This window comes from Gymnogyps californianus, unplaced genomic scaffold (genome assembly GCF_018139145.2).
Source record: "Gymnogyps californianus isolate 813 unplaced genomic scaffold, ASM1813914v2 HiC_scaffold_309, whole genome shotgun sequence".
Lineage (NCBI taxonomy): Eukaryota > Metazoa > Chordata > Aves > Accipitriformes > Cathartidae > Gymnogyps > Gymnogyps californianus.
The window spans coordinates 15,924-28,312 of record NW_026114190.1 but is presented as its reverse complement, the minus strand read 5'-3'; the positions used below and the strand labels follow the sequence as shown (position 1 = coordinate 28,312).

Here is a 12,389-nt window from a genome sequence, read left to right as displayed (position 1 = left end):
CAAGGAGATCTTCCAGCTGGGCACGCCTGCAGCTGTGACATCCACCGCTGCTTCGGGTGCTAGGGGGACTTCCAGGTACTGGAGCTCCATGCAGCCCGAGGTCTAGACAGCTATATCGGTCCTTGGGAGGTCTGTTTGGGGGAGACGTCAGCATAGGTAGGCTGTAGTGCTTCCGTTTGGGTTGCAGCCACAGCCTTGCAGTTGTGGCAGGTGGACACCATTTTCTTTCAGCAGGTCACCCGAAGTCCCAGGACAGAAGAGAAAGGGCGGCAGGTACCGGCAGGGGGGAAGGGAGAGAAGGGGCCGCTGCAGTCCCACAGCCTTTTCCATGTCCTGTGTCACCAGGTCCCCCGCCTCATTCAGCAGAGGGCCCACATTTTCCATAGCCTTCCTTTTGTCACCCATGTACTTATAGAAGCCCTTCTTGTTGTCTTTGACATCCCTTGCCAGATTCAATTCCAGTTGGGAATTCCAGCTTTCCTAACCTCAGCCCTGCATGCTCGGACACCGTCTCCGTATTCCTCCCAGGTTACCCGTCCTTGCTTCCACCCTCTGCAGGCTTCCTTTTTGTGCTTGAGCTTGGCCAGGAGCTCCTTGCTCATCCACGCAGGCCTCCTGGCATTTTTGCCCGACTTCCTGCTCGTTGGGATGGACCGCTCTTGAGCTTGGAGGAGGCGACCCTCCAAGGTTAACCAGCTTTCTTGGGCCCCTCTTCCCTCCAGGGGATGCTATCCCACGGGACACTTCCAAGCAGATCCCTGAAGAGGCCAGAGTCGGCTCTCCTCAAGTCCAGGGCTGTGAGCTTGCTTTTTACCCTCCTCTCGGGATCCTGAACTCCACCATCTCATGGTCACTGCAGCCAAGGCTGCCTTTGACCTTCACATCCCCAACGAGCCCCTCCTTGTCGGTCAGTAGGAGGTCCAGCAGAGCACCTCTCCTCGTTGGCACCTCTATCACTTGGGTGAGGAAGTTGTCGTCGACGCGCTCCAGGAACCTCCTAGATTGCTTATGCCCTGCTGTGTTGTCCCTCCAGCAGATATCGGGGTGGTTGAAGTCCCCGTGAGGACCAGGGCCTGCAAACGCCAGGCTGCTCCTATCTGTCTGTAGAGGGCCTCATCCGCTTGTTCTTCCTGGTCGGGCGGCCTATAGCAGACACCCACTACAATGCCACCCTTACCCGTCTTCTCTTCAAGCCTTACCCATAAGCTCTCAGTTGGCTCATCAGCCCTCCCCAGCCAGGGCTCCATGCATTCCAGCTGTTCTCTCACATAAAAGGGCCACTCCCCCTCCTCATCTTCCCGGCCTGTCCTTCCTAAAGCCTGCCCGTAGCCCTCCATTGCAACGCTCCAGTCACGGGAGCCATCCCACCACGTCTCCGTGATCCCAACAAGATCGTAGCCCTGCAACTGCACACGCATCTCTGACTCCTCACGCTTATTCCCCATACTGCGTGCGTTAGCGTACAGGCACTTCAGAGAGGCACCCCGGCACGTTGACTCCCTAGAAAGGGTTTTGGGGATTTCTCCATAATGGTGCCTTGTAGGCACTTCCTTGCTTACATGCAAATGCTGGAGGTGACCCTGCTTAAGCCCCGTTTTGTTGATTTTGTGACCCCTTCCCATCACATCACCCCCTGCCCTTTGCTCAGTGACCCTGTCCGTCACTCCCTCACAGGGCTGCTGGTTACTCTCTCCCTCCCCCTCAGTCTTAGTTTAAAGCCCTCCTAATGAGGTCAGCTATCCTACTGGCAAAAATACCTTTGCCCCGCTTAGTGAGGTGGATCCCCTCTCTCCCAAGCAGACGCTGATCCACAAACAGGGTCCCATGGTCATAGAACCCAAAACCCTGTCGCCAGCACCAGCTCCGCAGCCAATTATTGACCCGCATTATCAGTGCCCTCCTCCTCCCACCCTTTCCCCTCACCGGCAGGACTGAGGAGAACACCACCTGGGCCCCCATGCCCTTGACTACCGCCCTCAGAGCTCTGGGGTCATTGCTAGGGGAAACCTGGTGTGACGGATGCGCTCCTCCTGCTTCAACTAACTGACCTGTGGTCCAGGCAGATGCTCAACAAGTAGGCCTAACCAAAGTTAATCCTAGTGCGTGAGGCTATCGGCGAGAACCCAGCACCAAAACCAACAAACCGGTTTGGCTGGAGACTGGGCTGATAAGCGGCCGAAACTGCATGAACGCAGCAGAAAATCTGACTACGAGTCAACCACTTTACGCTATAAATATGTGCAGCCATCAGGGTCCGTTGAGCTCTCCCTCCATAGCAGCTGGCTGCACGGCAGTGATCTCCCCTTGAGTAGGGACGCCTCTCAAGGTTACCCCTCGAGGCCGAGAGATCCCTTACCTGACACCAGGCATCGATGGGTTGGTAAGTGACATTTTTTTGCATGCACGTAACATTTAAGATACGTATAGTAAGCTTACGCGATACTCTCTGTATCCCATACTAACTTTAAGTGTAGGAAATAGCAGAGTATTGGCCGCCAATCCATCTGTACTTATTAAATATTTTACATACCTAAATTTACCGATTAGAACTCAATAAACTAACTACTCGATCAGATCTGTCTGAGTGATCTCTGACTCTTCTCCTGCGACACCTGGACGGTATCAAAAGCATCATTGGTGCCCAATTCTCAGCTTTGGGTCTCCTTTGCTACTGAAATCTCAGTTATAGAAGACGGATTGGTACCTGCGCTTCAGTCAAATCAACATTCAGTCCTAATCCTTCCCGACAAAAGGGTCAGGAACTACATCTCCAGCCTTACTTATTGTCCTTTTAACCCTTCACATCCTCAAGGCATTGCCTTCTCTAAGGCTCTGTTTTAATCAAGTTTAGCAAGACCAAGCTCACATCTACTCCACGACCTCTTTATAGCTGTTCCTGGGTTTCCAACACACACACACACACGCACACAGACACAGAGCATCCAACAGGCTCTGTACATTTTAATCCCTTTGCACGCAGGAGTTCCAGTTCTTTGTCGCTTTTATTGCCAAGTGAGAAAAAATGGAGTCTAGATCCCTTTTCTCACAAGAACCTCTTATTGCTCAGAAAGAAGGCTTCTTCTCTTGAAATTTCCCCCCCTCAAAGCGACTGGATCCCCAGATACTTCCCGACTTTCCTATCTCCAAAACGTCCCGTTCCTACCCCAGTCACTATCATTCTTCAAACCACCAACCCCCTTCAACTTCTACATGGAGGAACCTGCCTTTTAGGCTTTGTGATGGGTTGACCTTGGCCGGCTGCCAGGGGCCCACCCAGCTGCTCTCTCACTGCCCCTCCTCAACAGGACAGGGGGAGAAAACAGGATGAAAAAGTTCCTTCAGGAAAGAGCCACCTGCCGGATCCACGGGCAGCAGGGAAATACCTGCCCCGGACAGCGTTTTGCCCTTTCTTAAACATGTTTTCACAGGGGCGCCACCAGCTTTGCCGAGTTGCTCAGCTTTGGCCTGCGGTGACTCCGGTGCCTAGCTGGCTGGAACCAGCTGTGTCCGGCACAGGGCAGACCCTGGCCTCTTCTCACAGAGGCCACCCCTGCAGGCCGCACCTGGAGCACTGTGTCCAGTTCTGGTTCCCACAGTTCAAAAAAAAAGACGCAGACAGACTGGAGAGGGTCCCAAGGAGGGCCACCAAGATGATCAAAGGGCTGGAGAACCTGCCCTATGAGGAAAGACTGAAGGACTTGGTCTTTTCTCCCTTGGAGAAGAGAAGGCTCGGGGGGGATCACAGTATTCCTGTACTTAAAGGGTGGCTACAAAGAGGACGGAGGCTCTCTCTTCACAAGGAGCCACATGGAGAAGACGAGGGGCAACGGGTACAAGTTGCACCAGGAGAGAGGTTTCACCTCGATACAAGACAGATATTGTTTTTTTTTTTACAGTGAGAACAATCATCCACTGGAACAGCCTCCCCAGGGATGGTAGAGTCCCCATCGCTGGAGGTTTTCAAGATGCAATTGGACAGGGTGCTAGATAATCCCATCTAGGCTCCCTTTCCCACAAAAGGTTGGACCAGATGATCTTTCGAGGTCCCTCCCCACCTGGGCTGCTCTAGGATTCTACGATTCTTCAGTGGATCGCTGCTTAATAACCCTTTGCTCTCTCTGGTTTGGAGCAAAGGATCGGCAACGTCGCCTGCGAGGCGAGACATAAATTCCACCAGGCGCCACAGACTTCTAAAACCTATGGTAATCACCCAGTCTCTCTGAATGTATAAGCCATACCTAGCTGCTTCAAAATTCCCCCGCCTCCAGAAGCGGGAACACCTTCTAGATACCTTAGGGCGTTTACACAGACAGAACAATAGATGATACCTAGCTCAATCATTCAGTAAGCAAACGCTGCACCAGTGCAGTTTCAAGGAAACATCACATGTCAGTTTCCAGCTACTTCAGGTAAATCATTTCCATCTCTTCCCCGGGAAGATTAAATAAAGGTGAAGTCCTCGGGTTACTCACACGCCTGTGTCACCAAACTTCACCTGATCGCTTGGGGCTATAGAAGAGGTGAAGACGCCTTCCAGTGGGCGTCTCAGAGGCCTCAGTAACATAGTGTTCGAGGGCAACGAAGGATCGCCCTGCTTTCCCACGCCCATCTCCATCTTTCTTTAACAGCTATTAAAAAAGGAAGTTTGCCATCTCCCTGTGATGTAGTTTTGGTTTGGGTCTGGCTGGGATGGAGGTAACTTTCCCCATAGCAGCCCTCATAGTGCTGTGCTTTGTAGTTGTAGCTAGAAGGGTGTTGATAACACACCAATGTTTCGGCTACTGCTGAGCAGTGCTCCCACAGCATGGAGGCTGTCTCTCCAACCACCCCCACCCCACAGTCCAGTAAGCTGGGGGTGGGCAAGAGGCTGGGAAGGGACAGAGCCAGGACAGCTGACCCAAACTGACAAAAGAGATATTCCACTGTGCTATGGAAGCACCACAGCTGCCATTCAGACCGATTGTTTTCCTCCTACCGCATCCCTCCTCACCACAAAAGGGATATCAACGGGGCCTTAGCACACGGCCATTGATAAAGTGCTCCAACAGGAGTTGGATGCTTCCAACACATTGCACCGTGCCAAAACCACCCTTGTATGGCATGCCTGTAGCGTCACATACAGTATTTTCTAAAGTTTTAGCAGCAGCCTACGCTGGCTTTATGTACATTTGCGTACCACTTCCAAAACGCTAAGAGTTTGCTTCCTACAAGACGCAGGAGACTGCTAAGCGGTTCCAGCGTCACGCTTCAAATGACTGGGCAAATCATTATCTCTCTCTAGAACACTGTTAACAGACTGAAACATTCCACATACTTACACTCCGGGGAGACACCGTTTTAACTTGCAGAACTATTTCCCTCAGTGAGACACACAAGACAGAGATGATATCCCCATGCTAAATCTTTATTGTGCAACTGCTGCTCAAAGCTTTTATTACCTTCCACAGACACACGTCACAGAAAATTAGACATCAACAGTGGCTAGACTGACGGGCAACAGACGAAATCCATTCAGTGGCGATTTGTACACGTGCAGCAACTCTTGCGGTGCAAAAATCTTAGCCAGGCGGCCAGCCCAACTGACAGCCACCCAGAATACGTAGACGTACGTGACAGACAGACTGCCCACCCTCGGGCCCTTCATCCGCAACCATCCGGAATCCATTGGTCAGGCCCAGGTGAGCAGCACGCTTCTTGCCAACAATCATTAAATGCCCAAGAAGCTGGAGAAGGAAGTACAAAACCATAAATAACTAAAATAAAAAGCCACACACAAAGAGGGGAGAGGGCAGGAAGGGAAGGAATGAGAGCAGAGAACCACCCAGAGAAACCAGGTAGCCAATTCCTAGCAATTCAACCATTGCGCTTCAAATGACCGTCTGTCCGCCCGCCCGCAACTGACATTTTCCAAGCAAAGCTACAAAGACCGATTCTGCACACTATAGGGGAAAGAAGAGCCATGCAATTTTTTTCAAGCTAGACAGTAACGGACTACAAAACAGCCACAGAAGCTAAGTTTGTCTCCGGGTTAAAGCCCCCACTATATCTTCAGGCAACATAAGCAATTCGGGTGGAAAATAAACTTTAGGCTGCTTTTGCGTGGGTTTACAAAGTCTTTGAACTTGACTTGCATAGCTGAAAGTGAAGCATCCAGCACCTCTCAACCAGCTTTGCCCTTCCTCACCCCCGACCTGCCAAAAACCCCAAGCCCTCTTCTCCGTATTAGAAGAAGTACTACCACTCTTACTCTAAACCGTGACAATAGGCATCAGACTGCGCTCCAAAACAACACTGCATTTTGCACCAGAAGTACATACCCAGGGATGAGCATTGCTTTATATCACTACTTTTAGTCAAAAAGCTCAACTCCATTACAAGCTAGAGGCAAAAGATTATAGCGCCAGAAAACCCAAAACAGCCTACTGTGCCCCATCAAGAGGAAAAGGGGGATGGGAAAGAGTCTAGTAAATTAGGAACTAATTACAGGTACAGTTTAGCGTACAGAAAGCTTCCACAGTACTTACAGATTCACCAGAATCTTCCGCTTCAGATAACCTGATAATTGGCTCCTTAGGCATGACTAGGAAAAGCGTCGGAGCTTGGGGTGAAAGATCACGGAACGCAAGGCACTGGAGGAAGAGTAAACAGTTAAAACGTAATTGGCTTCAGAGAAAGGTAATAGCTTAAGCAAATCAATATGCCCCACTGAACTCGTACAGAAGCAGATTACCAGATACCCCAAACACAAGCCGAAACGCTGATTTTTCTTACGTGATATTAATACTTTCTATACACAAAATACAACGTATTTACAGAGCCCCCTCCAGAAGTGGGATTCAGCATGTAAGATGATGGGGGCAAGGAGACGGGCCAGTACTTCAGATTAGCGACCTCCAGTATGGTTTCATTTGGGTTGATCGTTTCCTAAGCAGTTTTTCTATTCGATGTGGTCCACACAGAGGCAGGAGACAAATGGCTTAACTGAATCAGCAAAAATTTAGTGAAGTGGAAGATCAGCGGCCATTCGTTTTCCACGGTACAGGGAGCTCAAGTATTGAACAAAAGCATAATCACAGGAAGCCTGCAAGTGCATAGTACGAGTCTGGCTTCTAGATTGCACATAAACCCTGCCTTCAAAAGCAGAAGACATCCCTAACTGTTAATCTTCAGCATTTTAATAACAAAATTACACGGGATACTAACTTAAAGTTAACATCGTGTAGGTAACGGCTGCATTTTTTTCCCCCAGTCTAAGCAGCTCGCTCTAGTTCCTAGCGCCTTGTGGTGCGCCAGCGTCCGTGAACCTTGCAAGCATGCTGTTATCACGGTCCCACTTCACCACAGAAACAAGATCTGGGAAGCTTTTGCAGCCTGCAGGACGACCGGGTTCTCGATTTTTTATTTTTTTTTTTTTTTTTTTAAGAAAAATAAGAAAAGCTGTAATTCTTTGCTTTAATAATCCAGTTTGGGGGTTCAGAACTAAAGCCTAGCACAGCAGGGCTGTGAAATCTCTATAATGCTATGACGAGGCACATCAAGACCTGCATTCCTCCTATGCAGAACTAACTCATTACGGTCACTACTCAGACGTTCGCTGTTTACATACATACACACACACACACACACCACCCCTGGAATCCCCGAGGAGATTGACTGCGTGTGCTTAATCTAAGGTTTCAAGACTATCATCCTACACGAGGCAGGACCACTCCCATCCCTCGGCAGCAAACTTTGCACGACTTGCAGCGCCAAAGGGATATCGCGCGGCAAACGTCTGCGGCTGCCACCAAGTGCGTTACCGTCAGAGGCCCTCCTCTACGCACGCACGCACGCACGCACGACACAGTGGGGCTGGGAACCGAGGCGAGCCGGACAGCACCAGCAACCCAGTACGCGCCGCGGCAGCCGGGGGAGGGGGGCACCGAAGAAGCGCGATGTTTTAGGGATGGTGCAGTAGAGAGCGCCACAACCCAGAGAGGCCCCGTCCGTCCCCCGTCCCTCCACTCACCCGCAGCAACGCCGCCACCCGCCCTGCCGCGCTCCCGGGCACCGCGCAACGGGTCCTCGGCTCAGGGTGCCTGCGAGCGCCGGGGGACGGAGGGGACGGGGGGAAGGGAAGAGGAACCGCGCACAGAGCAAAGCCGCGGCTACCTCCTCGTCCTCGTAGATGACGTTGGCGGGGAAGCGCCTTGCCGATGACCTTTCCGAAGACAGTAGTGGCGCCACCGGGCCGGGCGGCCCGCGCCCCAATAATCTCGTCAGCCACGACAAGGCCCGTTGTCGCCCCCGCGCTTCCTCCACTCGGCCAGGCCCTCCGCGGCGCCCGTTGGGCCGCCAGATCGCCGCCGGCCGATCCCGCGTCTCGATTGGCTGTCTCGTCTGTCGTTTTCGCTTGTCCCCGCCCCCTTGGCGGGTCCGCCCTCGTCGACCTGGTGCTTACCGGGGCTCAGGGAGTTTGCGTGCCCTCGGGGCGCGGAGGGATCCGACCTGGGGTGGAGGGAGAAGACGTTGGGCGAGTCCGCGGAGGGATCTGCGTGCCGTGTAGTGCTGCGACCCTGTGGGCGGGCAACGAGGTCTCAGGAGAGGCTGTTGTAGCTAGAAGTACTATTTCTTGTTATTTATTAACGCATCAAGTCCACCCATGACGTGCTTGTGGCTTTTTGGTGCTGCTCCCTCCAGTCAAATGACTGCTTTTGCCAGGGCAGGGCAGGCCTTAACTTTTCAGAACGTTTCGCAGAACCAACAGAAGTTCCTCAAAATTGTTCCCTGAAAGCCCCGCTTCAATTGCAGACGTTTCTAAGCTGCATGCCGCCTGGCAGAAAATAAAAATACAAAGCGTGTGTTCAGCACTGGTGGCTTGAGGGCTGGAGGGCAGATCAAGATAGGATTTGCGCTAAGCTGGGTAGGAGGCTTTTAGAAAAATAGGCAGTGCCCCCAAAGCTGCCCAAGGGTGGTCTGTGGTGCCCTGCACCCCCGGGGACAGTGAGCAATTTGATTGGTCTACACAACTGTATTGTAACTTATATAAACCCTGCTTTCCTCTATATCGGGCTAAGGATCTCCTTAGCCTTCTTTGCGGCAAGGGCACATTGTCGGCTCATGCTCAACTTGGTGTCCACCAGGAGCCCCCCACGTCCTTTTCTGCAAAGCTGCTTTCCAGCCAGTCAGCCTCCAGCATATACTGGGGCATGGGGCTGTTCCTCCCCAGGTGCAGGACTTGTGTATGTTCAGGTTCCTCAGGTGGTCTCAAACCGGATCGTTTCCTACAATGGGAGGGACTTTGTTCCCCCAGTCCCTGCCTTGAGGTTCAGGGACTTGAGAGATGTGGGAACAGTGATTGCCAGTGAAAACGGAGGAAAAAAATCGTTGAGTACCTCAGCCTTCTCCATGTCCCTTGTCGCTAGATCTCCTGTCTTCTTTATCGGAGGGGTGGGGGTGGTGTACGTTTTCTTTAGTCTTCCTTTTCTGGCCAACGCACCTGTAGAAGCCCTTCTTATGGTTCTTCACATCCCTTGCCAAATTCAGCTCCAGCTGTGCCTTAGCTTTCCTGATCCCATCCCTACACACCCAGGCAGCATCCCTATATTCTTCCCAGGATGCGTGTCCCTGCTTCCACTGCCTATGCATTTCCTTCTTGCGCTTCGGCTCGACCAGAAGGTCCTTACTCAGCCATGCCGGTCTCCTGCCTTCCTTGCCTGATTTCTTACGCATGGGAATCGAGAGCTCTTGTGCTCCAAGAAAAACGTCCTTAAAGAGCTGCCAGCTCCCTTCTGCTCCTTCTGCACAGTGGCTTCCAACTCCTCCTGTTTGTTACCCGTGCATTGGTATAGAGGCACTTCAGTTGGGCTGTCGACCGTGTCACCTTTTTGGAGGATCAAGCCCCAATTCCTCTGTGGCATTTCTCAGGTGTTCCCCTGTTGGTTCCTAACGCATCAGCAGCCCCTGGCTCTTCTCTGTTGCTCAAAACTCCATCCCCTCCCCCTGCTGAGTCTAGTTTAAAGCCCTCCTTGTAAGTCTGGCCAGCTTGTTGGCCAAGACCCTCTTGCCCCGCTTGGTCAGGTGAATCCCATCAGCTCCCAGCAGACCCAGCTTCTCAAAGGTAGATCCATGATCATAGAAGCCAAAACCTTGAGTATGGCACCAGCTACGCAGCCAGGCATTCACCTGTTCAATCCGTCTCCTCCTTCCTGGACCCCTTCCTCTGACTGGGAGGATAGAGGAGAACACCGCCTGTGCTCCTGATCCTTTTCGCATTGCTCCGAGGGACATATAGTCTCTTGGGAGGGTTCTAAGTTGCCTCGTCAGACCCTACACGGAATAGTAGGAGCGGATGATAATCTGTAGGGGTCACCAGGCTCGGCAGCCTCTCAGTGACGCCACGAATGCGAGCTCCTGGTAGGCAGCAGACTTCTCTAGAGAAATCGTCTGGACGGCAAATGGGTGCTTCGGTGCCTCTCAGTAGGGAATCTCCAATTACTAATACGTTACGTGCTTTTCTGGTGGCACTGCTTCTAATGCGGGTGGGTGGTTGGGTCAGCTTTGCACGGTTGGCTTGTCCTGGATCCTGTCCGTTTCACGTGCTCTTCAGTCTCCAAGCCCAGAGCATCCTGTCTGTTATGTAGGGACACCTCAGGAGATGGGGGAGGGTTCTTCCTTCTACCCCGAGCACAGACAAGCGTCCGGTCTCCTTCATCTCGTGAGTTACTTGTGTCAGTCAGCTCGAGGTTGGATTCAGGCTTACCTTCCTCTTGCGCAGCCTTAAGGCAGGCTGTCGCTCAGCCTGGGACAGCGTACAATACCACGCATCAATCTCCTGCTCGCGTTCCCGGATACTGTGCTGCCTGTCGAGCTCCTCTTGTAACATAGTTACTTGTCCAAGGAGATCTTCCAGCTGGGCACGCCTGCAGCTGTGACATCCACCGCTGCCTTCGGGTGCTAGGGGGACTTCCAGGTACTGGAGCTCCATGCAGCCCGAGGTCTAGACAGCTATATCGGTCCTTGGGAGGTCTGTTTGGGGGGAGACGTCAGCATAGGTAGGCTGTAGTGCTTCCGTTTGGGTTGCAGCCACAGCCTTGCAGTTGTGGCAGGTGGACACCATTTTCTTTCAGCAGGTCACCCCGAAGTCCCAGGACAGAAGAGAAAGGGCGGCAGGTACCAGGGGGGGGAAGGGAGAGAAGGGGCCGCTGCAGTCCCACAGCCTTTTCCATGTCCTGTGTCACCAGGTCCCCCCGCCTCATTCAGCAGAGGGCCCACATTTTCCATAGCCTTCCTTTTGTCACCCATGTACTTATAGAAGCCCTTCTTGTTGTCTTTGACATCCCTTGCCAGATTCAATTCCAGTTGGGAATTCCAGCTTTCCTAACCTCAGCCCTGCATGCTCGGACACCGTCTCCGTATTCCTCCCAGGTTACCCGTCCTTGCTTCCACCCTCTGCAGGCTTCCTTTTTGTGCTTGAGCTTGGCCAGGAGCTCCTTGCTCATCCACGCAGGCCTCCTGGCATTTTTGCCCGACTTCCTGCTCGTTGGGATGGACCGCTCTTGAGCTTGGAGGAGGCGACCCTCCAAGGTTAACCAGCTTTCTTGGGCCCCTCTTCCCTCCAGGGGATGCTATCCCACGGGACACTTCCAAGCAGATCCCTGAAGAGGCCAGAGTCGGCTCTCCTCAAGTCCAGGGCTGTGAGCTTGCTTTTTACCCTCCTCTCGGGATCCTGAACTCCACCATCTCATGGTCACTGCAGCCAAGGCTGCCTTTGACCTTCACATCCCCAACGAGCCCCTCCTTGTCGGTCAGTAGGAGGTCCAGCAGAGCACCTCTCCTCGTTGGCACCTCTATCACTTGGGTGAGGAAGTTGTCGTCGACGCGCTCCAGGAACCTCCTAGATTGCTTATGCCCTGCTGTGTTGTCCCTCCAGCAGATATCGGGGTGGTTGAAGTCCCCCGTGAGGACCAGGGCCTGCAAACGCCAGGCTGCTCCTATCTGTCTGTAGAGGGCCTCATCCGCTTGTTCTTCCTGGTCGGGCGGCCTATAGCAGACACCCACTACAATGCCACCCTTACCCGTCTTCTCTTCAAGCCTTACCCATAAGCTCTCAGTTGGCTCATCAGCCCTCCCCAGCCAGGGCTCCATGCATTCCAGCTGTTCTCTCACATAAAAGGGCCACTCCCCCTCCTCATCTTCCCGGCCTGTCCTTCCTAAAGCCTGCCCGTAGCCCTCCATTGCAACGCTCCAGTCACGGGAGCCATCCACCACGTCTCCGTGATCCCAACAAGATCGTAGCCCTGCAACTGCACACGCATCTCTGACTCCTCACGCTTATTCCCCATACTGCGTGCGTTAGCGTACAGGCACTTCAGAGAGGCACCCCGGCACGTTGACTCCCTAGAAAGGGT

General features: G+C 52.9%; 1 protein-coding gene across 1 annotated transcript; it reads right to left on the bottom strand.

Moving 5' to 3' along the window:
• Positions 1 to 5,383: 5,383 nt before the first annotated feature.
• On the bottom strand, positions 5,384 to 10,966 carry LOC127028254 (adenosine 5'-monophosphoramidase HINT1-like). Its single transcript, XM_050913991.1, is given in 5 exon segments — positions 5,384 to 5,723; positions 6,525 to 6,629; positions 8,152 to 8,181; positions 8,183 to 8,445; positions 10,795 to 10,966. Coding segments are annotated over 5 exon segments (735 nt in total). The 3' UTR covers positions 5,384 to 5,558.
• Between the last annotated feature and the right edge of the window lie 1,423 nt (positions 10,967 to 12,389).